The sequence below is a fragment of the Rhamphochromis sp. 'chilingali' genome, assembly GCF_963969265.1.
Source record: "Rhamphochromis sp. 'chilingali' genome assembly, chromosome: 8".
NCBI classification, from domain to species: domain Eukaryota; kingdom Metazoa; phylum Chordata; class Actinopteri; order Cichliformes; family Cichlidae; genus Rhamphochromis; species Rhamphochromis sp. 'chilingali'.
The window spans coordinates 11,477,266-11,504,390 of NC_137935.1; the positions used below are offsets into that span (position 1 = coordinate 11,477,266).

General features: G+C 39.0%; 2 protein-coding genes and 1 long non-coding RNA gene across 3 annotated transcripts; 2 read left to right on the forward strand and 1 right to left on the reverse strand.

Annotated features, from left to right (window-relative positions):
* LOC308401475 (dehydrogenase/reductase SDR family member 11-like) lies at positions 1–7,858 on the forward strand. Its single transcript, XM_080889694.1, has 7 exons — positions 1–392; positions 2,249–2,458; positions 6,192–6,286; positions 7,057–7,186; positions 7,306–7,398; positions 7,495–7,560; positions 7,676–7,858. The coding sequence occupies exons 1-7, from the start codon at positions 261–263 to the stop codon at positions 7,703–7,705; spliced, it is 756 nt and encodes a 251-aa protein (XP_080745820.1). The 5' UTR covers positions 1–260; the 3' UTR covers positions 7,706–7,858.
* On the reverse strand, positions 6,293–25,308 carry LOC308401482. Its single transcript, XR_013972577.1, has 8 exons — positions 25,179–25,308; positions 24,971–25,029; positions 24,812–24,870; positions 22,788–22,870; positions 21,974–22,243; positions 20,591–21,566; positions 15,347–15,423; positions 6,293–6,960 (listed from the first exon to the last, which is right to left on the reverse strand). It is a non-coding gene; the product is annotated as an uncharacterized lncRNA (long non-coding RNA).
* LOC308401480 (dehydrogenase/reductase SDR family member 11-like) lies at positions 22,136–27,052 on the forward strand. The gene is made up of 7 exons (XM_080889700.1): positions 22,136–22,271; positions 23,273–23,482; positions 23,746–23,840; positions 24,933–25,062; positions 25,205–25,297; positions 25,383–25,448; positions 25,572–27,052. The coding sequence occupies exons 1-7, from the start codon at positions 22,140–22,142 to the stop codon at positions 25,599–25,601; spliced, it is 756 nt and encodes a 251-aa protein (XP_080745826.1). The 5' UTR covers positions 22,136–22,139; the 3' UTR covers positions 25,602–27,052.
* The last annotated feature ends 73 nt before the right edge of the window (positions 27,053–27,125 follow it).

Here is a 27,125-nt window from a genome sequence, read left to right on the forward strand (position 1 = left end):
ACACATGAGAACAATAAACGTATCATTTTCAGTTGTAACCCACAAACTGAACGGTAATGTACACTCGTCTTTAGGTTTTTGATAGTTCGTCACTGTTTCTACGTCTAGTTGGTTGGAATGGAGGCGGAGTCAACGGGATCCGTTCTCCCTACCTAGTGCGCGCTCCCGACGCAGAGGAAACTAATTCTGTCGGGGATATCTATCTTGGCACGTCCCTCTCTTCAAACTTTTGGTGCGTGAGCTGGTTAGGGCTGTCTTTGATGGAACGCTGGCGGGGCAGAGTGGCTCTGGTGACCGGAGCCTCGGTCGGGATCGGGGCGGCTGTAGCCGTGGAGCTGGTCCGGCTCGGTATGAAAGTGGTGGGCTGCGCCAGGGACGTGGGGAAAATACAGGTTTGCTCTGAAATAACAAACTCGATTTCGGAAGAGTTATGTTATGCAGGTGTTGTGCCAAAAAGTGATTGTCTGCCAAAAACTGATTTCCGGTATTTGCCAAAAACTGATTGCTCGTATTTAAACTGCTATAAGTAACTTGTTGGCCTATAATATGTGAAACATATGTCAAATGCATCCCTCATGGATGACACAAAGTCATATTGAGCCACAAACAACATTCGTGTAACAAGGTAGAAGCCGCAATCAGTTTTTGGCAGCGACTTTTATAGAACCTTTATTTATGCAGTTAAAAAAAATCTCATTAACATTAAAAATGTCTTTTGTAAGAGTAAGACAGCAGAAATGGCAGCAAATATTACAATAGTTCTGTAAAAATATTGTAAGTGGGGAAAAAGGACCGGATTGGTTATAATGTGAGTACAATAACACAGAGTTATAAAGATACTTGAAAAAACAGATAATCTTTTAATTCTATATATAACCCCTTTGTAAACGCTGTTCACCGAAGTCTATTTACCAACATACGTAAAGATATTACACATAAAAAATACACGGAAACATTGGAAATCACTTTTTGGCAGGCAAATCACTTTTTGGCAGTTTTCTCTGTTAGCAGTAGTTTACCGTTTTCTTGCGTCTTTTTTGTACATCAAGCTAGTTACCGTTACAACATTCACTTTCGGTCACACAGGAAGTTACCAAAATAAAAGCACAAACGTTCAAGGTTCAAGGTTCTTTATTTGTCACATGCATAGTTATACAAGTATAAGTTATACTTATACTTGTAACCCGTGTCAGGCTACATTTCACTGTATAACACACAGTGAAATGTAGCCTGACACGCTCCTCGACATGTGCAAAAATGGGGGGGAGAACATATAGTATATACATTGGGTGAATGTGCAGTAGTAGTAGCAAGCAGGTGAATTCTGTACATTAATATGAATAGACATCTGACATCTGACTATTTTACAGAATAGTTATATTACGTGTTGTTGAGCTAGCTTTACATATCCGCCGTTACACTGTTTGTTTTACAGTAAATCATTTATGCTGTATATATTGGTCTATATGCATGGTTTAAAATAAGCTGCACAATACCAGATCCAAGCTGTGTACTATGCAGTAAAATAAAAAAAATGGTATAAACAGTATTTTGGCACTTGGCAGTATAGGAGACGGAAGTCAGACATGATAACTTACATACTGATGAGTTGTGTAAATCCACAAAGAGCAGTATACCTCGGGTAAACAGCCACAGCACAGGTCAGCTGATCACAGCCTGTAGACAAATCTGCTGGAGCTCTCAATAGAGCCTATTGTGACTCCTGATTCCTTTCCACACACTGCTATAACCACTACAGTGATCTTAGGGTTCTCAAATCTGCAAATCCCATTTTAGCCCCTGACTATACTCATATAGTATATTAATAATAATTATATAATGATGTATTGTATTCATATTATTAAATTAGTATATGTATATTCTGTTTAGATGTACAATGTAGGCTGCAGCAAATAGAGCTATAAGTTCATTTGTTTGTCTATGCTTGTGTTCTCACTATCGTTCAGGTGTTCATTAGAGTTTATGTTTAAATTAAGTTTTCATTTCCATGACTAATTTTGCTATTATGTTAAAGTTGTATGAGGTTGGGTTTCCTTTGTAAAATAATTGAAAACTCCTTATCTTCTTACTTTTTTGCTTTGAATTCATTTCAGAGTCTGGAAAATGTATCTTTTATCTTAGTAAAGAAGTTTAATCCATAATTCAACTTTTACCAGAGTATTTTTACCACAAGAATCTGAATGCAAAGGTGATTATCAAGGTATCGTCTTTTCCTTTTTGTTTTCAGAAACTGGCAGCAGAGTGTCAGAGCGCCGGTCACCCTGGTGTTTTGGTGCCTTTCAAGTGTGACTTGACCAAAGAGGAGGAGATTCTGTCCATGTTCGCCACGATCAAAGAGCAGCACAAAGGCGTGGACGTGTGCATCAATAACGCTGGCTTGGCTCATCCAGAGGCGCTGCTAAATGGCAAAACCAGTGGCTGGAAAAACATGTGGGATGTAAGAACTCAGAGTTATTTTAGAAAGAAAATATTCCTGGTTGGTATGCAATATAATATTGATAACATATGTAATATGTTGTTGTGTGCTACATATGAAAGCATTCACAGGAGTGGTTTCCCAGCAGAATACTGTATTCTAATGAAATGATAAATTGAGTCATCATCATTTTTTAGAATGAGATAGATGTCTTTTATTTATACAAAAAGTTGGATAAATAGTGTGTTAAAATGTCAAACTATGAAAATCCCCATCTGGTTAAAATAAATACACAATCACAATAGATGAGAAAGATAAAATATTATGCAAAACTGGCTAAAGGCTTTCACTTGGTGTTCGCTCTCTCTGCGTAGAGTATCACCTCCTGTTGCAACACACAGTGATGTTTTTGTGTAGCATATGTGTTGTAATAAAAACTGTATTTACTCGCTAAATTATGTCTCTGTATTCACTCACTGTGTCTTTAGGGATTCACTAGCTTAGCTTAGTTTTTAAATTTTTTATTTTAATGATATTGAATTCGAGACTCTGTTTTGCATCCTTGAAAACTCTCTAGCTAGCCAGCCTCCTGTAGTCAGTGCAGCCGAAGGTAGAAGGTAGCGCAGGCCCCATTAGGTGTCCCCCGGCAGACTGTCGAGTAGCTGGGGAAACAGGATGGCTGGATGACGGGGAGGAGGTATCATAGCCCCCGGTACACTACCAACCTGTTCATGTGGCTAACTACTTTTCCCCACTCAATGACACACTCGCAGGAGATCAGACTCTAGGAATTGGCGATTCTGTTTTAAGACATGTTGGCTAAGGATAAATGCAAATTCAGTAAAATATTAAAAATCAACAAAAATCGACTTAAATGTTAAAAAAGTCACAAAGAAAGAACAATACAGTATCCTCATGAGCACCGAAGAGTAAAACATAAACATTAGGTCTCTCTCTTCCGAGTCTCTGTTAGTACATGAATTAATAATTGATCAACAAATCGATTTACTCTGCCTTACAGAAACCTGGTTACAGCAGGATGATTATGTTAGTTTAAATGAATCAACACTCCTGAGTCTCATTTACCATCAAAATCCTCGAGGCACAGGCTGGGGGAAGGTATGCCTGCAATTTTCCACACCAGCTTATTAATTAACCAAAGACCAAGACATACTTTTAACTCATTTGAAAGCCTGATGCTTAGCCTTGTCCACCTCAGCTGTAAAACTCAAAAAAACAGTCGTATTTGTTATCTTCTATCGTCCACCTGGGCCTTACACAGAGTTTCTGTCTGATTTTTCTGAGTTTTTAACTGATTTAGTGCTCTGTTCAAATAAAATAATTATTATGGGTGATATCCATGTAAATGTTACAAATGACAGTCTCAATCAACGTGGTATTTAATATTTTATTAGATTCAATTGGCTTCCCTCAAAAGGTGAAAAAATTGACGAAAAGCACCGTTGAGCAAAGTATTCCTTTAACGTCAACTAGGAATGACTTAATGAATTTATTCACAAATCAAATTTTAACAATTAGAGAAAAAATTACTCATAATGATCTCACAGATCTAACATTATCTACACATACTTTGAGTACCATTTGTATTTATTTAGTCTTTTTTTCCAATTGACCTTTCTGAGTTAACATAAGTAATTACTTCCTCCAAACCATCAACATGTCTTATAGACCCCATTCTTACAAGACTGCTGAAAGACTGTTGCCTATGTACTTCAGGCCTTCAAGCTGGCAGTAGTTAAACTTAAAAAGCCGTTACTTAAAAAGCCATCTCTTGACCCTGTGGTTTTAGATGTTTATAGGCCAATTTCTAACCTTTCATTTCAAAAATTGTCAAACAGCTAATAGATCATATGCAGACAAATGGCTTATTTGAAGAGTTTCAATCAGGTTTCAGAGCTCATCAAAATACAGAAACGCCTTTAGATAAGTCCCAAAAAATTGATTCTGATCATCTGGACGTAGCATCTCAGTGGGAGAAACGTTTCGTCACTCATCCAAGTGACATCTTCAGTTTCAGATGACCCAACCTCATAAACAGTACCTTTGCACAATGACTGAAACCAGCCCACTGAATGAAAAAAATGGGCTGTGAGGTCAGCTCCTGGATTATTACTATCCAAACTGGCATGACCAAAGATCAACAACCGCTGAACAAAGACCATCGCTGAACCAATTTTACAATGCTGTGATTGCAGCCATTTGCTAACTCACTTTTAGTGAATTTTACAAATGATCTTCTTGGCCCCTGACAGTAGTCAGTCTAGCTTATCCTGCTAGACCTCAGCGTTCGATAATGTTGACCATAATATTCTATTAGAGCGATTAGAACATGCTGTAGGTATTACAGGTACTGCACTGAAGTGGCATGTATCATATCGATCAAATAGCATCCAATTGTTCTGTAGTTTCTGTGCCAGGACCAGTTTACATGCTTCCCTTAGGCAGTATCATCAGAAGGCATAGGATGAATTTTCACTGCTATGCAGATGACACCCAACTTTATCTATGCATGAAGCCAGATAACACACCAATTAGTTTGATGTGTGTTAGAAAAATGTCTTAAAGGCATACAGACCTGGATGACCTCCAATTTTCTGTTTCTAAATTCACAAAAAACTGAGGTTATTGTACTCGGCCCTAAAATTCCTAGAAATATGGTATCTAACCAGATACTTACTCTGGATGGCATTGCTTTGGCCTCCAGTAACACTGTGAGGAACCGTGGAGTCATTTTTAACTAGGATATTTCCCTTAATGTACATTTTAAACAAATATGTAGGACTGCTTTTTTTCCATTTGCACAGTATCTCTAAAATTAGAAATATCCTGTCTCAGAGTGATGCTGAAAAACTAGTTGATGCATTTATTACTTTTAGGCTGGATTAGTGTAATTCATTATTATCAGGAAGTCCTAAAAACTTCCTGAAAAGCCTTCAGTTAATCTAAACTGCTGCAGCAAGAGTACTGACAGGGACTAAAAGAGAGAGCATATTTCTCCTATACTGGCTTCCCTTCATTGGCTCCCTGTTAAATCCAGAATTGAATTAAAAAATCCTGCTCCTCACATACAAGGTCTTAAATAATCAGGCCCCATCTTATCTTAATGATGTCATAGTATTGTATCCTTGCATTAGAGCACTTCGCTCTCAGACCACAGGCTTACTTGTGGTTCCTAGAGTATTTAAAAGGTGAATGGGAGCCTTCAGTTTTCAGGCCTTTCTTCTGTGGAATATGGGAGACAGACACTATCTCTACTTTTAAGATTAGGCTTAAAACTCCTTTTTGCTAAAGCATATAGTTAGGGCTGGATCAGGTGACTCTGAATCCTCCCTTAGCTATCCTGCAACAGGTGTAAGCTGCTCTCTTCCACAGCATGTCTTTTATCCTGTTTTCCTTCTCTCACCCCACCTGGTCGCGGTCCCTGAGCCTGGATCTGGTGGAGGTTTCTTCCTGTTAGAAGGGAGTTTTTCCTTCCCACTGTCACCACTTTGCTTGATCATAGGGGGTCATTGTATTGTTGGGGTTTTTTCTCTGTATGTATTAGGGTCTACCTTAAAATATAAAGCACCTTAAGGCGACTGTTGTTGCGATTTCGTTCTGTATAAATAAAATTGAATTGAATTAAAAGAATTTGTTCATCTTGAGTGCAAATAGCAACAAGGAAAAGTATCATTTTGATGCATTGATTACATATATTTGTTTTACCGTTTATTTCACTGCTGGTTTCTTACAGGTGAACGTTCTTGCACTGTGTATCTGTGCACGTGAAGCTTATCAGTCAATGAAAGAGAGAAATGTGGACGATGGGCACATCATAAACATAAACAGGTGCAGTTTTATTTTACTGATGGACAGTGATGGGTATGCTTGTGCAGTTTACACAAACATCTTATAATTCAGTCATTCTTTTGGCAACTCTGCACAATGGACTTTTCTCACAGCACACATTGTATCTCCCCCTTTAAGAACCCTACTATAGCCAATGAGTGTTTTTATTACTGGTAGGTCCAATAAAAATAAATACCAGACTGCTGTGTCAATAACAATATATTAGAACCAAAAGGGACATCTTCATATTGCTTTCATTGGCCAGCTAGCAGTTCAGAACTAAAAGATTTTTGAGTTTACTATGAAAATCATCAAGAAAAATGAAACCAAATCTAATTGCCAGAACCGAGAAATGTTTTGCTTTTTTTAAATCTCAAAACACAAGTACCTTCCTGGTTATACATTATATAGAAACCTTTAAATTACAGCACAACAGCATAGTGATGCAGTGGTTAACACTGTTATCTCACAACTTATCTCACAAATCCAGCATCTGGCCAGTGTCTTTCTCTGTGTAGTTTGCATCTTCTCCCTGTGTCTGCAGGAGTTCTCACCTTCCCACATAGTCCAAAGACATGCAGTAAGTTGGGTTAGTTTAGTTGAACTGTGTCTGTGTCTCTGTGTCCTGTGACAGACTTGGGACCTGTCTGTGCTGTACCCGAGGCTCCTGGACCCTGAATTAGATAAGCAAAAGAAAACAGGTGGATGTTAAACGATATAGAAACTGTTGCCATTGTTGTTATAACACTTGTAAATATCCTCTGTTGCAGTGTGTGCGGCCATCAAGTGTTTCCTAATGCTGACGGACATTTCTACACCGCCACCAAGTATGCTGTAACTGCGCTGACTGAGGGCCTGAGGAAGGAGCTGCGTGCAGAAAACACTCATATCCGGGCCACAGTAAGCTTTTGAAAGACACTGTAACCAGCTCCAAAGTACCTTTAACACTAATGTCAGCTGTTATGAGATGCACACAGAGTACTTCTTGAAGAATCCTCATTAATAATGTCATTTTGCAGAGCATTTCTCCTGGCGTTGTGAAGACAGAATTTGCATACCGCGTCTACAGAGACAATTCTGATAAAGCAGCTGCTGTATACACTAAAAATAAGGTAAAATCATTATTCCTTCATTTCCTACAATCGCTACAGTATTGTTGATATGATTACTATTAAAATTTCATTAAGCACTTTTCACTTCTTTGATAGTCTCTGGAAGCAAAAGACCTCGTCCATGCCGTCACATATGTGCTCAGTGCCCCTCCTCATGTTCAGGTTTGAGATTTTCTCTCATTTTCCTCTTTTTTGTGACCTTTTGAACTTTTCTATTTTCCATTTTAAATATCAGCAGTTTAGTCATAAGATAACATTCATCTATCTTTTCTTTCAGATTGGGGAGATTTTGCTTGAAAGTCTGTAGCAGGTGTCATGCAACTTGGCCTTGAGACCCATCCCAATCTTTACATCAAAGTAGTGTGACCGGCTCTCCTTACTTCTCAACACTGTCAGATTGTAATCAATTCACAGAAGGATAAAATAAAGGAAACTCATCCAGCTGTTTTCTGTCTAATTGTCTTCTTATCAAAGGTCCCTGTGGTACCTTTTTACAAGCGTCCTACTGGCCAGCAAGGAATGCCCATGAAAACACTTTAATTAATGACAGCTTCCTTCTTATTGTAACAGATCTCAGTTGCTGGATAGTATTTAAGCTCTAAGAGTGTTTTTACTGTTAAGCAGATGTTCATTTCAGCAGGTTAGAACCTTAGCTGGTTTTGGGGGGGGGGTGTCATGGAGCAACCGTACAAGTCATAAGGGCCTAAAGACTGATGAACAAAGGTCACTTACCAATGTATGTTCTCCAACCAGTTGGTGAATGGTTGCTGGAAGTTGTTGGCAGTCACTAGGTAAAATTCGTGGCAAGGAGGTATATGGTGCTGTACTAAAACCTCTGTGTGGTTCCTTTGTATGGTAGCAGATTTCTACACTCTCCGGGAGTTTGTGTGGATGATGCAAATATGTCTACAAGCACTCACCAAATTGCTGAGTGTCTTGACACTTTGACACTGCTCCGCAAGCACAATGCTCCATTGTCAAGGATGCAATAGAGAACTGTTTGCTAGTGTTCATTTTTGGCTCTAATAAACAATACATTTGGTGTAAATAAACAAACGCAGGTATCTGAGAGAGTAAGCTTTTAAAGGAGCTATCATGTCAATATAAAACTTTGACTACCAAGAAAACATAAGTTTGACTTAAAAAACTGGCAGCAGTGTCAAAGTTCTGGCCACCTTGGTGTTTTGGTCCCTTTCAAGTGTGACTTGACCAAAGAGCAATAGATTCTGGCCATGACCAATGTTCCCTCTAATTTTTCATGTGTCTGAGCGACCACACAAACTCCCTGAGCGGTCCCTTGGACCACTGTGAGCAACATTAGACGTGTGCACTGTGGTTATGCCAGCATCGAATCCATCCAAGGTTTATTAAAATAATCAAATTACAGCATTTACATTTATGTTAGACTACTATTAATTAACTGCTTTAGCCCACTTACAATGAAAATTAAAAAAAAAAAAATCTTGTTCATGACCTGTGTAGTATGTTAACACTTTTGGAAGTAAAAATAACTTGAATTCCAATTTTGAAAACAAAACTTTTTTTTTTTTTTATAAAGCTCTGACTTGAATTATGAGTATGGGTCTGTGTTCTGGGAGAGAGTCCTGTAACTCTGTCTGCAAAATACAGTATATAATGACCAATGTTGGACAATTAACAATTAAATGTTGGACAATTTATTTTTTTAAATAAACATTTCAAACTATTTACAGAACAATCAGCTGTTCTGCATCAAATCTGATGCCACACAAATTATTTGTGTCACTCCAAAAAATAATTTCTGTCCACTATGAGATAAAAGAGAACAACAGCCTGATACCTGCAGGCCTGACAACAGGAGATGTATCACTCCTGTAACACCTGTAACATTCAGCAGTCGCCTCATTGTTCTGACACACAAAACAAAACTATTGACTACACTACACACTAACTACACAAGATTTGCGCTAAACGTCGCAAATCTCTTACGTCTCAAAACACCGCCGTCACTCCTAAAACTTCCCCCTTCCTAAACAACTAAATGCCATGTTGCTTTATCATTTTTTGATTGGTCGACATGGTACATTTTTCGACCAATAGCAATAGGGTTTTTTTTTTTTTTGGTGTTGTTTTTGCTCACAGGCGGAGAGTGCTTTTGAGGTTTTCTTTATAAAACACAGTTTTTACTGTTTCTTCCCGCAGTAAATATAAACAACGATAGTATTGACTATGTGCACGTTAGCATATGCTACTTCCGGTGCGGAAACTCCTGTGGGGAGCTTTGCTTCCGGTGTCCTATTCGCGCCTGGTTTACGGTCCAAAACAAGTTAAGCAAATGAATCAAGCGGCGATTTACATTTCTATAGATGTCTTGGGCATTTACCCAATATATCTGTAAATGATGTTCATCGACTTGTCGATATTTTTCCCCCGCGCCTCAGAGCAAAAGAGAAAAGGGATTCAAATGTTATATTTCTCAGCTGTCCCTCGTTTATCGTGGGTGTTATGTTCTAAAAATAACCAGCGATAGGTGAAATCAAGTAGCCAATTTTATTTTTTGACAGTGCAAAACGTTTGGTGGACATGGTGGACATACAGTACTGCACCTCAGAGTCACACTGCTAGCGATCAATGCAGCGATTCTGTACTGTACAGGAGAGACGTCACGGAGGAGATCGTCTGCAGCGATCAGGACGCAGGACAAAATGTGATGTAAAAAAAAAAAAAGCATGCAAACTTGCACTAAAAAAATCCGTGAAACAGCGAGGTGAAAGGTGAACCGCGTTACAGCGAGGGACCGCTGTAATTTTGAAGGTAAGTCACAACATACCCTTCATAAATACTAATGTATAGAAACCGTTACCAGCAATCATTCATTTTTTGTGTGGCTTTTTTCACGGTTTGTTAACATGCCGTGTAGGCGTGTACTTGACTAGCTGATATCGACATAACGGGGGAAACATCTGGTTTGACTATTCTTCAGCTGTAGTTTGAATGCTGAACATTTGCCTGTTTAAATCATAAGACCAGTGACTATACAGAGATGTGCTTCTGAATGTGGACGATGTGTCTTCTGCTGCAGTAATGCAGTTCTGCTTGTGTTGAGTGATGTAAACAACTGATCGATCTAAACGCTTTAAACGTCAAAATTGATCATTAGATTTTTTATGACACAACAGCGGTGAGTGTTCCCACCTTCTCCTCTTTGTAACTTTCCGTTTTCGAGTTTTGGACATGATTTTGGAGTATATCTTCGCAGTAGCGATTGACCGCAAAGTAAAGCTACCGGAAATGCACTACCCCACATCCGGTCTCAAACCAGGAAGTTAGCATTGTCTCGTGCACATAGTCAATTCAGGAAGAAAACCAAACATTGCATATATTTTTTTTATCATAACTCCAGTTTTACTTGGCCTATCAACACAATTTAAAAACTGGTATAAAGTTCACACTTTTTCTGTCAGTTGTTCCGTCTGTCCTGCTCACATCTCCAATGGTTGTACAGGTTGTCATTAACGTGGCTTCACTCCACATCAGCCACGCTGCTTTGCTAGCTAAAACACCGGTGTCGTCACATAAGGACGCTGTCATAGCCTGTCAATGACGTTCATTAGCTGCGTATATATATGAATGTGAATCGCATCATTGGCTGGACTATGGGATAAGGTGGCATCGTTCTAATCCCATACGGGATCAGCCAGTCACTTTCTGACTAACACTGCAAAACAGAATTGTTAAAGTATTTGTTTTAAGTTCAATTCAGGTTAGATTTTTTTTTGGTGCACAACGCAGATTTTCTGTGCGCAGAGACCGTGCCAGCAGTGCACAATTGCGCACGCACGCAGCTTAGAGGGAACATTGGCCAGGACTGTACTATGACCATAGCTGGACTGGCCATCAGGCATACCGGGCATTTGGCATCAGGCCGATGGTGATTTTTCATTTTTATGGGCCGGTGATTTTTTTCTTTTCTTTTCTTTTTATTTTTTTGTAACGGTAGAAACAATGAAAGGTGGTGCATTGGCCAGATGCTGGTCGATGTGTAAAAATAACTCAGTTGTTTGGTGGCGGCTATGGCGGAGCTTCCACAGAGGCCAGCATGTGGATGAGGGAAGGGGAGGCAGGAGAAGGAGAGACAAGTGTCAGGTGAACTGAACTTAGAATAAGAAGTTATGACCTGCAGTCAGTCTGGGTCAGATATAAACCAAGTTTAGGTGGAGTTTATTTTCGTTCTGCTGACTTTTTACAGTCAGTGACAATAACTCGTACTGCGTACTAGCTAGCATGACAGAGTTTCTATACAGCTGGGTGGGTGCTATGATGTTACTGATGTAGCTTGCCATCGCCAGTGTGTGAATGGGTGAATGACTGAATGTAGTGTGAAGCGCTTTGGGGTCCTTAGGGACTAGAAAAGCGCTATACAAATGCAGGCCATTTACCATTTACCATTTACTGATAGTGAACTTTATTTTATTCATAAGGTTAGTTAGTAGAGTTGCCAACCGTCCTGTAAAAATTAAATCGTCCCGCATTCAGAGAAAATTTTGTGTTGAGCTGAAAAGGAACAGTTTGTCCCAGACTTCAGCTACAATAGAAAAAGACACAAAGCTGGAGTTATTCTGTCGTTAAGCTGCACAGTTGCCTCTTCTCCTCTCATTCTCTCCCCCTCTCTCTGTTGTTGCTACTTCAATCATGAAACTGACCAATGATCAGCTGATCGGCTTTTCTCTCTTGCTTGTTTATCTCCCACTTTGCGCCAGAAAGCGGAAACCGGCGGATGTCGTGCTAAACAACAGCAGCAAGTTTAAGATCAGCTGTTGTTAGAATTTATTTAATATTACTTTCTAGTATCAGCTAATGTTTGCTGGCGCCACAGCTGTAAAAGCTGCTGGTCATGATGTCGGTTTGGATATCCTGGTGAGAGGGAAACATGAAGATGAAACCAGGAGATGTCCTTACTGAATCAGAGCTGAACTGTTTCTGAGAGACACATAACACCAGGATCCTTTTCTAAGTAGCTTACAGCTGGTAACTGTGCAGGGGTGGCTCTAGCAAAGTTTTGCCAGGGGGCCAGGTAGGGCATTAACAGGGAAAGGGGGGCACAAAGAAATACTTTTCTTTCTTATTCTCATTTAAAACATCTAGCTCTTATTAAATAGTTATCTGAATCTGGGGCAGGGATAGCTCAGTAGGTAGAGTGGTGGCCCCATGATCGGAAGGTCGGGGGTTCGATTCCCCTGAACAGCTGAGCAAGATACCATCCCTACACACTGCTCCCTGGGCGCCCAATGGCTGCCCACTGCTTCACTGAGTGAATGGGTTAAAGGCAGAGAGGAATTTCCACACGGGGATCAATAAAGTACACTTTCTGAATCTTACGACCAAAGTTTTTATCTGACGTAAAATGTATAGAAACCATACATTTTTTTTGTCCCAGTCCAGCCCTGACTATGACCTCTAGTGATTAATATTGCAAAGGAAGAACAGTAGGATGCAAAAGTTTGGGCAACCTTGTTAATAGTCATTATTTTCCTGTATAAATCGTTGGTTGTTACAATAAAAAATGTCAGTTAAATATATCATATAGGAGACACACACAGTGACATTTGAGAAGTGAAATGAAGTTTACTGGATTTACAGAAAGTGTGCAATAATTGTTTAAACAAAATCAGGCAGGTGCATAAATTTGGGCACCACAAAAAAAAGAAAAAAAAGAAATGAAATCAGTATTTAGTAGATCCGCCTTTTGCAGAAGTTACAGCCTCTAAACGCTTCCTGTAGGTTCCAGTGAGAGTCTGGATTGTAGTTGAAGGTATTTTGGACCATTCCTCTTTACAAAACATCTCTAGTTCATTCAGGTTTGATGGCTTCTGAGCAAGGACAGCTCTCTTTAACTCACACCACAGATTTTCAATAATATTTAGGTCTGGGGACTGAGATGGCCATTCCAGAACGTTGTACTTGTTCCTCTGCATGAATGCCTTAGTGGATTTTGAGCAGTGTTTCGGGTCGTTGTCTTGTTGAAAGATCCAGACCCACCGCAGCTTCAGCTTTGTCACTGATACCTGGACATTGGTCTCCAGAATCTGCTGATACTGAGTGGAATCCATGTGTCCCTCAACTTTGACAAGATTCCCAGTCCCTGCACTGGCTACACAGCCCCACAGCATGATGGAACCACCACCATATTTTACTGTAGGTAGCAGGTGTTTTTCTTGGAATGCCGTGTTCTTTTTCCTCCATGCATAACACCCCTTGTTATGCCCAAATAACTCAATTTTTGTTTCATCAGTCCACAGCACCTTATTCCACAATGAAGCTGACTTGTCCAAATGTGCTTTAGCATACCCCAAGCGGCTCTGTTTGTTCCTAACTGTGGAAACAGACAGCTTAAATCTGTGAGACAGCTTTCTGTATCTTTCCCCTAAACCATGATGGTGAACAATCTTTGTCTTCAGGTCATTTGAGAGTTGTTTTGAGACCCCCATGTTGCTACTCTTCAGAGAAAATTAAAAGAGGAGGGAAACTTACAATTGACCCCCTTAAATGCTCTTTCTCATTATTGGATTCACCTGTGTATGTAGGTCAGGGGTCACTGAGCTTACCAAGCCAATTTGAGTTCCAATAATTAGTTCTAAAGGTTTTGGAATCAAGAAAATGACAGCAGTGCCCAAATTTATGCACCTGCCTGATTTTGTTTAAACAATTATTGCACACTTTCTGTAAATCCAATAAACTTCATTTCACTTCTCCAATATCGCTGTGTGTGTCTCCTATATGATATATTTAACTGACATTTTTTTACTGTAACAACCAACGATTTATACAGGAAAATAATGACTATTAACAAGGTTGCCCAAACCTTTGCATCCCACTGTAAAAGCAGAGCTGTGAAATGCACAATAGTGATGACCTTCATTGGTGTGTTTTCTTGGGACATTTTGTGCTCTTCATTAACAACCAGCCATGGTTTAAATTCCATACATCAGTATGTCCATGTTTATACCAGTGTTATCTTATTATGAGTAAACTGCTTGTGTTTAAAATGCAATTAAAGGGAAAGTTCAATAAGCCACAGTAAAAAGCATGAAACAAGATAAAATCTGAAATCTGAACATGCAGAGAGGCGCTGAGCACATATTGTGATGACACTAACAACATCTATTTCTTTCAGAGGCAATCAGAGAAGAGAAAGCATGTGTGTTGGTCTACAAACAAACTTGATATTTCTTTTATCCACACGTGTTCTTTAAAGAGAAATCCTATTTAAAATACTCCAACTGCTGCTACTAATATACTGCCACAAATAATAATAACAATAATGATAATAAAATTAATAATAATGAAGTTTTTTCTGCTGTGTCATGCTGAGATGAGACCAAGAAACTGGGATGGCAGCCAGTTTATGTTTATATGTTACTATAAAACCGGTGAGTTGCAATTCATCATCCATTATAACTCTGTAAACCTGACTGTGTAAAAGTTCATTTCTATCAGTTGGTGCACAAAAATGGCCGTTTAAAGTTTTAATTGTTAAAACAGGGTTTCTGTATCCAATATAATAACAATGTTTGGTGTAGTTTTTTATTTTACAAAAAACCCTCAAAAAAACAAAACAAAACCTTTCATGATTAAAAATTCAACTTCCTCAGAAGTTCTTAATTTGCGAGTCACAATTCTGGTATAAAGTATTACCAAATCACGCCTTCTTTCCTTCTTGGTTGTTGAGCTATGAAATGCTGATGACCTCCACAAGTTTTCCATTTGTCCAAAATGGAAGGACTCATCCTAAAAAAGCATTTCCCCCTGAAAGTTAAATGTCTCTTTGCTGCTGTATAGAGCATGACTGAGGAATTATTGATTCTTCCCATATTGTCTCTAATCTTAGCGAGGAAATCCTTGACAGAGGCCGAATGGTCACAAATACTTAATATTATACAGAATGTTACAAATTAATTAGCTCACTCACTTCAGTTTTTATTGTGGCAGTCATGTCAAGGTAGTTGTCCCCAGCAGAATTTGTTTCCCCTGCGTTGAGAGCACAGGCTTGGTTGTCCAAATCACAGACAAACAATATAAACACACAAAAAAGGCAATCAGAGAAGAGAAAGCATGTGTGTTGGTCTACAAACAAACTTGATATTTCTTTTATCCACACGTGTTCTTTAAAGAGAAATCCTATTTAAAATACTCCAACTGCTGCTACTAATACTACTGCCACAAATAATAATAGCAATAATAATAATAAAATTAATAATAATGAAGTTTTTTCTGCTGTGTCATGCTGAGATGAGACCAAGAAACTGGGATGGCAGCCAGTTTATGTTTACATGTTACTATAAAACCGGTGAGTTGCAATTCATCATCCATTATAACTCTGTAAACCTGACTCTGTGTAAAAGTTCATTTCTATCAGTTGGTGCACAAAAATGGCCGTTTAAAGTTTTAATTATTAAAACAGGGTTTCTATTCAATTCAATTCAATTTTATATATATATCGCCAAATCACAACATAAGTCGCCTCAAGGCGCTTCATAGATACAGAGAAAAACCCAACAATCATATGACCCCCTATGAGCAAGCACTTTGGCAACAGTGGGAAGGAAAAACTCCCTTTTAACAGGAAGAAACCTCCGGCAGAACCAGGCTCAGGGAGGGGCGGCCATCTGCTGCGACCGGTTGGGGTGAGAGAAGGAAGACAGGATAAAAGACATGCTGTGCAAGAGAGACAGAGGTTAATAACAGATATGATTCAATGCAGAGAGGTTTGTTAATACATAGTGAGTGAGAAAGGTGACTGGAAAAGAAAAACTCAATGCATCATGGGAATCCCCCGGCAGCCTATGTCTATTGCAGCATAACTAAGGGAGGATTCAGGGTCACCTGGTCCAGCCCTAACTACAGTGGGGCAAAAAAGTATTTAGTCAGCCACCGATTGTGCAAGTTCCCCCACCTAAAATGATGACAGAGGTCAGTAATTTGCACCAGAGGTACACTTCAACTGTGAGAGACAGAATGTGAAAAAAAAAATCCATGAATCCACATGGTAGGATTTGTAAAGAATTTATTCGTAAATTAGGGTGGAAAATAAGTATTTGGTCACCTCAAACAAGGAAAATCTCTGGCTCTCACAGACCTGTAACGTCTTCTGTAAGAAGCTTTTCTGCCCCCCACTCGTTACCTGTATGAATGGCACCTGTTTGAACTCATCATCTGTATAAAAGACACCTGTCCACAGCCTCAAACAGTCAGACTCCAAACTCCGCCATGGCCAAGACCAAAGAGCTTTCGAAGGACACCAGGAAAAGTATTGTAGACCTGCACCAGACTGGGAAGAGTGAATCTTCAATAGGCAAGCAGCTTGGTGTGAAAAAATCAACTGTGGGAGCAATCATCAGAAAATGGAAGACATACAAGACCACTGATAATCTCCCTCGATCTGGGGCTCCACACAAGATCTCATCCCGTGGGGTCAAAATGATCATGAGAACGGTGAGCAAAGATCCCAGAACCACACGGGGGGACCTGGTGAATGACCTGCAGAGAGCTGGGACCAAAGTAACAAAGGTCACCATCAGTAACACACTACAACGGCAGGGAATCAAATCCCGCAGTGCCAGACGTGTTCCGCTGCTGAAGCCAGTGCATGTCCAGGCCCGTCTGCAGTTTGCCAGAGAGCACATGGATGATACAGCAGAGGATTGGGAGAATGTCATGTGGTCAGATGAAACCAAAGTAGAACTTTTTGGTATAAACTCAACTCGTCGTGTTTGGAGGAAGAAGAATAGTGAGTTGCATCCCAAGAACACCATACCTACTGTGAAGCATGGGGGTGGAAACATCATGCTATGGGGCTGTTTTTCTGCCAAGGGGACAGGACGACTGATCTGTGTTAAGGACAGAATGAATGGGGCCATGTATCGTGAGATTTTGAGCCAAAACCTTCCATCAGTGAGAACTTTGAAGATGAAACGCGGCTGGGTCTTCCAACATGACAATGATCCAAAACACACCGCCCGGGCAACAAAGGAGTGGCTCCGTAAGAAGCATTTGAAAGTCCTGGAGTGGCCTAGCCAGTCTCCAGACCTCAACCCCATAGAAAATCTGTGGCGGGAGTTGAAAGTCCGTGTTGCTCGGCGACAGCCCCAAAACATCACTGCTCTCGAGAAGATCTGCATGGAGGAATGGGCCAAAATACCAGCTACTGTGTGTGCAAACCTGGTAAAGACCTATAGTAAAGGTTTGACCTCTGTTATTGCCAACAAAGGTTATGTTACAAAGTATTGAATTGTATTTTTGTTATTGACCAAATACGTATTTTCCACCCTGATTTACGAATAAATTCTTTACAAATCCATGTGGATTCATGGATTTTTTTTTTTTCACATTCTGTCTCTCACAGTTGAAGTGTACCTCTGGTGCAAATTACTGACCTCTGTCATCATTTTAGGTGGGGGAACTTGCACAATCGGTGGCTGACTAAATACTTTTTTGCCCCACTGTATATGCTTCAGCAAAAAGGAAAGTTTTAAGCCTAATCTTAAAAGTAGAGATAGTGTCTGTCTCCCGAATCCAAACTGGAAGCTGGTTCCACAGAAGAGGGGCCTGAAAACTGAAGGCTCTCCCACCCATTCTACTTTTAAATACTCTAGGAACAACAAGTAGGCCTGCAGAGCAAGAGCGAAGTGCTCTAATAGGGTGATATGGTACTACAAGGTCATTAAGATAAGATGGGGCCTGATTATTTAAGACCTTGTATGTGAGGAGCAGGATTTTGAATTCAATTCTGGATTTAACAGGAAGCCAATGAAGGGAAGCCAAAACAGGAGAAATATGCTCTCTCTTTCTAGTCCCTGTCAGTACTCTTGCTGCAGCATTTTGGATTAGCTGAAGGCTTTTCAGTGCATTTTTTGGACTTCCTGATAATAATGAATTACAGTCGTCCAGCCTGAAAGTAATAAATGCATGAACTAGTTTTTCAGCGTCACTCTGAGACAGGATATTTCTAATTTTAGAGATGTTGCGCAAATGGAAGAACGCAGTCTTACATATTTGCTTAATATGTGCGTTGAAGGACATATCCTGGTCAAAAATGACTCCAAGGTTCCTCACAGCGTTACTGGAGGCCAAGGTAATGCCATCCAGAGTAAGAATCTGGTTAGATATCATATTTCTAAGATTTTCAGGGCCGAGTACAATAACCTCAGTTTTATCTGAATTAAGAAGCAGAAAGTTACCGGCCATCCAGGTCTTTATGTCTTTAAGACATTCCTGCAGTTTAACTAATTGGTGTGTGTTATCTGGCTTCATGGAGAGATAGAGCTGGGTGTCATCAGCATAGCAGTGAAAATGTATGCTATGTCTTCTAATGATGCTGCCTAAGGGAAGCATGTATAATGTAAACAGAATTGGTCCTAGCACTGAACCCTGTGGAACTCCATAATTAACCTCAGTGTGTGAAGAGGACTCCCCATTTACATGCACAAATTGGAGTCTATTAGATAGATATGATACAAACCACTGCAGTGCAGTACCTGTAATACCTACAGCATGTTCTAATCGCTCTAATAGGATATTATGGTCGACAGTATCGAATGCTGCACTAAGGTCTAGCAGGACAAGCACAGAGATGAGTCCACTGTCAGAGGCCATAAGAAGATCATTTGTAACCTTCACTAAAGCTGTTTCTGTGCTGTGATGAGCTCTGAAACCTGACTGAAACTCTTCAAATAAACCATTCCTCTGCAGATGATCTGTTAGCTGTTTGACAACTACTCTTTCAAGGATTTTTGATATGAAAGGAAGGTTGGAGATTGGCCTGTAATTAGCTAAGACTGCTGGGTCTAGAGATGGCTTTTTGAGTAAAGGTTTAACTACAGCCAGCTTGAAGGCCTGTGGTACATAGCCGATTATTAGAGATAGGTTGATCATATTTAAGATTGAAGAATTAATTAATGGCAGGACTTCTTTGAGCAGTTTTGTAGGAATGGGGTCTAAAAGACACGTTGATGGTTTGGAGGAAGTAATTATTGAAGTTAACTCAGAAAGATCAATTGGAGAAAAAGAGCCTAACTTAACATCAATGGTACTAAGAGTAGCTGTAGATAATATTACATCTGTGGGATGATTATTGGTAATTTTTTCTCTAATGATAGAAATTTTATTTGTGAAGAAGTTCATGAAGTCATTACTAGTTAACGTTAAAGGGATGGTTGACTCAAAAGAGCTCTGACTTTTTGTCAGCCTGGCTACAGTGCTGAAGAGAAACCTGGGGTTGTTCTTATTTTCTTCAATCAGTGATGAATAGTAAGATGTTCTGGCTTTGCGGAGGGCTTTCTTATAAAGCAGCAAACTATTTCTCCAGGCTAAATGATGATCCTCTAAATTTGTGACACGCCATTTCCTCTCCAGATTACGAGTCATCTGCTTTAGGGTACGTGTTTGAGAATTATACCACGGAGTCAGGTACTTCTGATTAGAGACCTTAGTTTTCACTGGAGATACAGTATCCAGAGTCGTACGTAGTGAGGAGGTAAAATTATTAACAAGATAATCGACCTCTATTGGGGTAGCGTTCAGATAGCTGCTCTGCTCTGTGTTGGTACAGGGCATTGAAGATGATAACAGTGGGTGGATTATATTCTTAAACTTAGTTACAGCGCTTTCAGAAAGACATCTACTTTGATAAAGTCTACTCTCCACCGCTGTGTAATCAATTATTGTAAATGTAAATGTTATCAGGAAATGATCAGACAGGAGAGGGTTTTCAGGAAACACTTATTATATTGGTTTCTGTATCCAATATAATAACAATGTTTGGTGCAGTTTTTTATTTTACAAAAAAAACCAAAAAAAACAAACAAAACCTTTCATGATTAAAAATTCAACTTCCTCAGAAGTTCTTAATTTGCGAGTCACAATTCTGGTATAAAGTATTACCAAATCACGCCTTCTTTCCTTCTTGGTTGTTGAGCTATGAAATGCTGATGACCTCCACAAGTTTTTCATTTGTCCAAAATGGAAGAACTCATCCTAAAAAAGCATTTCCCCCTGAAAGTTAAATGTCTCTTTGCTGCTGTATAGAGCATGACTGGGGAATTATTGATTCTTCCCATATTGTCTCTAATCTTAGCGAGGAAATCCTTGACAGAGGCCGAATGGTCACAAATACTTAATATTATACAGAATGTTACAAATTAATTAGCTCACTCACTTCAGTTTTTATTGTGGCAGTCATGTCAAGGTAGTTGTCCCCGGCAGAATTTGTTTCCCCTGCGTTGAGAGCACAGGCTTGGTTGTCCAAATCACAGACAAACAATATAAACACACAAAAAAGGCAATCAGAGAAGAGAAAGCATGTGTGTTGGTCTACAAACAAACTTGATATTTCTTTTATCCACACGTGCTCTTTAAAGAGAAATCCTATTTAAAATACTCCAACTGCTGCTACTAATACTACTGCCACAAATAATAATAGCAATAATGATAATAAAATTAATAATAATGAAGTTTTTTCTGCTGTGTCATGCTGAGATGAGACCAAGAAACTGGGATGGCAGCCAGTTTATGTTTATATGTTACTATAAAACCGGTGAGTTGCAATTCATCATCCATTATAACTCTGTAAACCTGACTGTGTAAAAGTTCATTTCTATCAGTTGGTGCACAAAAATGGCCGTTTAAAGTTTTAATTGTTAAAACAGGGTTTCTGTATCCAATATAATAACAATGTTTGGTGTAGTTTTTTATTTTACAAAAAAACCTCAAAAAAACAAAACAAAACCTTTCATGATTAAAAATTCAACTTCCTCAGAAGTTCTTAATTTGCGAGTCACAATTCTGGTATAAAGTATTACCAAATCACGCCTTCTTTCCTTCTTGGTTGTTGAGCTATGAAATGTTGATGACCTCCACAAGTTTTCCATTTGTCCAAAATGGAAGGACTCATCCTAAAAAAGCATTTCCCCCTGAAAGTTAAATGTCTCTTTGCTGCTGTATAGAGCATGACTGGGGAATTATTGATTCTTCCCATATTGTCTCTAATCTTAGCGAGGAAATCCTTGACAGAGGCCGAATGGTCACAAATACTTAATATTATACAGAATGTTACAAATTAATTAGCTCACTCACTTCAGTTTTTATTGTGGCAGTCATGTCAAGGTAGTTGTCCCCGGCAGAATTTGTTTCCCCTGCGTTGAGAGCACAGGCTTGGTTGTCCAAATCACAGACAAACAATATAAACACCAAAAAAATTGCTTCTTTTACATGCCTGAATGTGCACAAAATAGGTTTAAATGTTACACAAATTTCTTCAAGTCATAGGTTGTTCCATATTATGTCACTTTTTGCTTGATGCAATGTGCATAAAGTTAAAAGATTAAAAATAATAAAACCAATTTTTAAAAGAGGATTTTTCAAGTGATCCAATTTTAGATGGATTATGCAGAAAAAAATCTAATTGGGCTGAAAGGTCTATTGCTTTATAACGTATTCAGGTTGTGTATCATGTTTTTAAAATGAAATAATTACTTTTAAAAATACGTAATCAGTAAAGTAACTGGATAACCTTCTTGGAGAAGTAATAGTAACTACTTACTATTTTCAAGTAATTTGGTTGGAATGGAGGTGGAGTCAACTGGATCCGTTCTCCCTACCTGGTGAGCGCTCACGACGCAGAGGAAACTAATTCTGTCAGGGATATCTATCTTGGCACGTCCCTCTCTTCATACTTTTGGTGCGTGAGCTGGTTACAATTGTCTGTGATGGAGCGCTGGCGGGGCAGAGTGGCTCTGGTGACCGGAGCCTCGGTTGGGATCGGGGCGGCTGTAGCCGTGGAGCTGGTCCGGCTCTGTATGAAAGTGGTGGGCTGCGACAGGGACGTGGGGAAATTACAGGTTTGCTCTGAAATAACAAACTTGATTTCAGAAGAGAAACACTTAATGTAAAACTCTAATGCAAAGGACTTTTTAATGTTATGCAAATATGCAGTTATGTAGCTCTGTCAAGTGGACATCATATAATGGCTGTCAAGCGACAGACTTTTTGTTTTACAATAAATCATTTATGCTGTACATATTGGTCAATATGCATGGGTTAAAATGAGCTGCACAATACCAGATACAAGTAGTGTACTATGCAGCATAATGAACAAAATTATAAACAGTATGTTGGCAGTATAGGAGACAGAAGTCAGACATGATATCTTACATACATAAAAAAAAAAAACAGTTAAAAACTTTACTGTTTAAACAAGCTTTCTGTTGACCAATGCTTTTTACATTTTTATATTTTTAATTTACATTTAAACTCTATATTGTGTAAACTGTGCATTTTGCTATTTATCGTATCTGTGTGCAGCGCTTTGTGACTACCTGTCTATGAAAAGCGCTTAATAAATAAACTTTACTTACTTACATACTGATGAGTTGTGTAAATCCACAAAGAGCAGTAAACCTCGGGTCAACAGCCACAGCACAGGTCAGCTGATCACAGCCTGTAGAGAAAAAAATCTGCTGGATCTCTCAATAGAGCCTATTGTGACTCTTGATTAATTTCCTCACACTCTTATAACCACTACAGTGATCCTACGGTTCTCACATCTGCAAATCCCATTTTAGCCCCTGACTATACTCATATATTCATTATTTTCATTCCCGTGTCTAATTTTGCTATTATGTTGAAGTTGTACAAGGTTATGTTTCCTTTGCAAAATAATTGAAATGTCCCTATCTTCTTACTTTTATGCTTTGAATTCATTTCAGAGCCTGGAATTTTTCTCTTTTATCTTAGTAAAGGAGTTTAATCGATAATTCAACTTTTACCAGAGTATTTTTACCACAAGAATCTGAATGCGATGGTGACTATGAAGGTATCATCTTTTGCTTTTTGTTTTCAGAAACTGGCAGCAGAGTGTCAGAGCGCCAGCCACCCTGGTGTTTTGGTGCCTTTCAAGTGTGACTTGACCAAAGAGGAGGAGATTCTGTCCATGTTTGCAGCGATCAAAAATCAGCACAAAGGCGTGGACGTGTGCATCAACAATGCTGGTCTGGCACAGCCAGAGCCGTTGATAAATGGCAAAAGCAGTGGATGGAAGAACATGATGGACGTAAGAGCTCAGATATTTTAGAAAACAATTATCTTGACTTAGACTTCAATAATATTTTGTGTGCGGTATGTGGAAATACATTCACTGGAATGTTTTCTTTGCAGAATATTGAATGAAATAAAATTATCACTTTTATGTAGCTCTAAAAGTTGGGGAATTATTCTGTTACAGCAGCAAAACACCAAAAACAATTTAGCCCATTAAAATAATAATAATAATTATAATAATTTTTACTTTTTATTTTTCTGCATGGTTTCTTGCAGGTAAACGTTCTTGCACTGAGCATGTGTGCACGTGAAGCTTATCAGTCAATGAAAGAGAGAAATGTGGATGATGGGCACATCATAAACATAAACAGGTGCAGTTTTATTTACTGATGATCAACGACGGCCATGCCTGTGAAGTCTGATGATTTAAACATCTTTCAAATATCTTTGAATATAATCATGCTCAGATTCAGATTGAGATTATGAGCTTCTGTTGGTAACACTAATGGCAAACAAAGAACAATCAAAAGAACAAGATAAAATATACAAACAATAAGTTCACAGCGAACATGCAGACTTGAACAGAGAGGTTTTAAGTTGAGATTTCAACTGGGGGAGAGAACCAATGTTTCTTATATCTGGAGGTAGAAAGTTCCACAGGCTGGGAGCAGAGCAGCTAAAAGCTCTGCTTCCCATGGTGCTGAGGGGGAAAGAAGGCAAGCTGGATAGAAGAAGAAGATCGAAGTGAGCGGGCAGAAGAGGTAGTGCTTGACAGGTCAGAAAGGTAAGGAGGAACAAGGTTATGAAGGGTCTTGAAGGTAATCAGATGAAACTTGTATGCCATTCAGAATTTCATAGGGAGCCAGTGACATTCCTGAAGGATATGGATGATGTGCTGGTATGCGGGCAGCGCAGTTTTGAACCAGTTGAAGCTTATGGAGGGATTTTTGGGGGAAACCATGCAAGAGAGAATTACAATAGACAGTGTGGGATGTAACTATACTATGATCAAGAAAGGATACAGACTGGGTGGAAAGAGAAGGATACAATCGGTCCGTGTTGCGTAGATGGAAATAGGCAGAACAAGTGAGATCATTAATGTGAGATTTATAGGATAGTGAGCTGTCTAGGATGATGCCAAGACTCTTAACCTAAAGTGAATGGAAACTGTGGAGATTTCAATAGTGAGAATGAAAAGATTTGCCTTTATTCCCAATATTGGGAATAAATAGGCATATTTGTGCACATTTTTGTATATTCAATCCTGGAATTCAGTTCAGTAGATGAGTTTGAGATGAGGAGGAAGAGGGTGACATTTTATTAAGATGCCAGTGGCGCTCACTCGTTTCATTTCTTTGGTAAAGAGGACTCCTCCTCCAAGGATAAAACACAGATGTGATCCTGAAATCAGATAAAAAATATGTTGGTAAATGCTGACCTAGTGAAATGTTCTTCTGTTGTAGTGTGGGTGGACATCATGTCTATCCCATTCCCGATTTACATTTCTACATGGCGACCAAGTTCGCTGTAACCGCGCTGACTGAGGGCCTGAGGCAGGAGCTGCGTGCAGAAAAAACTCATATCAGAGCCACGGTAAGGTTTTAAAGAACACTGATAAACCCAAAAAGTGCCCTTAAAACCAATTTCAGCTGCTATGAGACACATTTACAATACTTTCCGAAGTCGACACACAATCACACTTCTTTTACCTTTGTTTTTCTTTTGTTTTTTACAGAGCCTCTCTCCTGGTTTAGTGGACACAGAATTTGTATCACGGCTCCACAGCAATGAACCTGAAAAAGTAGCTGCTATGTACAGTGAATTTAAGGTATAATTATTAATCTCACAGTTTATAGATTGTTAATATGATTACTCTGATAAAAGTTATTAAGCATTTTTCACTTCTCTGACAGCCTTTGGAACCAAAAGACATTGCCAGTGCTGTCACATACGTGCTCAGCGCCCCGCCTCATGTTCAGGTTTGTAGGTTTTCTCTTATTTTCAACTTTTTAAATGTTCACTTATTGAATTTAGCTCATTAATATTGTAAATATCACCAGATTACTCAAAATAAGATAATATTTCTATAACTTTCCTTTCAGGTTGGCGACATTAACTTTGAAGCTGTGTAGCTGGTAACACAGTGCAGGCACACAATCCAGCCTCCACAACAAAGTGGTGTGAAACTCCTGACTGCTCAACACTGCTCTCCATTTATCCTCTGCTAAGAAAAAATAAATAAAAACCACCAACCATTACTGAGCACACTCCTACGTGATCCTAAAATGATAAAAAGCCAAGTCAAAGTTGAATTTTTCATCAAACAGAACTGTCAAAATGACTGTGAGAAAATTACCAAAATAAATTTTTCTAATGCGAATGAAGAAAGACTTGAGAATGTTTTTGTTCAATTCAGATGCACACTGACCTAAACTGAAATTGAACTCAACAGAATTAACAATAAACTGTTCTTATTAACTATGCCCTAGAGACTGGTAAGTGGCCTTTGTTCATTAATCTATGTTCTCCAACCAGTTGGTGAATGGTTGCTGGAAGTTTTTGGCAGTCACTAGGTAAAATTCGGGGCAAGGAGGTATATGGTGCTGTACTAAAAACTCTGTTGTGGTTCCTTTGTACGGTAGCAGATTTCTGCACTCTCCAACAGTTTGTGTGGATGATGCAAATATTTCTGAAAACACTCACCAAATCGCTGAGTGTCTTGACAATTTGACACTGCTCAGCAAGCACAATGCTCCATTGTCAAGGATGCAATAGAGAACTGTTTGCTAGTGTTAATTGTGGTTGTAATAAATAATACATTTGTTGTAAATAATTAAATGCAGGTATCTGAGAGAGTACACTTTTAAAGGAGTTGTCAATACAAAACTTAGCCTACCAAGAAATCATATAAGTTTGGTTTCAAAAACTGGCAGCAGAGTGTCAAAGTGCTGGCCACCCTGGTGTTTTGGTCCCTTTCAAGTGTGACTTGACCAAAGAGCAGTAGATTCTGGCCACGACTGTACTATGACCTGTAGTGGCTAATATTGTAATGGAAGTAAAAGCAGAGCTTTGAAATGCAAAATAGTGATGATCTTCAGAGGTATGTTTTCTTGGGACATTTTGTGCTCTTCACGAAGAACCAGCCATGGTTTAAATTCCATACATCAGTATTGCCATGTTTATATCAGTGTTATCTTAATATGAGTAAAGTGTTTGTGTTTAAAATGCAATTAAAAGGAAAGTTCAATGAGTCACAGTAAAAAGCATGAAATAAGAGAAAATCACGACTCTGAAAATGCAGAGAGGCGCTGAGCACATATTATGATGGCACTGGCAACATCTGTTTTTTCTAGAAGCTATCAGAGAAGAGAAAGCATGTCTGTCATTTCTCCACAACTGTTCCTAAAAGAGAAATCCAATTTAAAATACTCCAACTGCTGCAACTAATACTACTGCCACAAATAATAATAAATAAAGTTAATGATAATGAGGTTTTTTCTGCTGTGTCATGCTGAGATGACACCAAGAAACTAGGCGAGCAGCCAGTTTATGTTACTCTATAACCGAATTGCAATTCATCATCCATTATAACTCTGTACACATGACTCTGTGTCAAAGTTCATTTTTATCAGTATAATAATGTAACAATGCTTAGT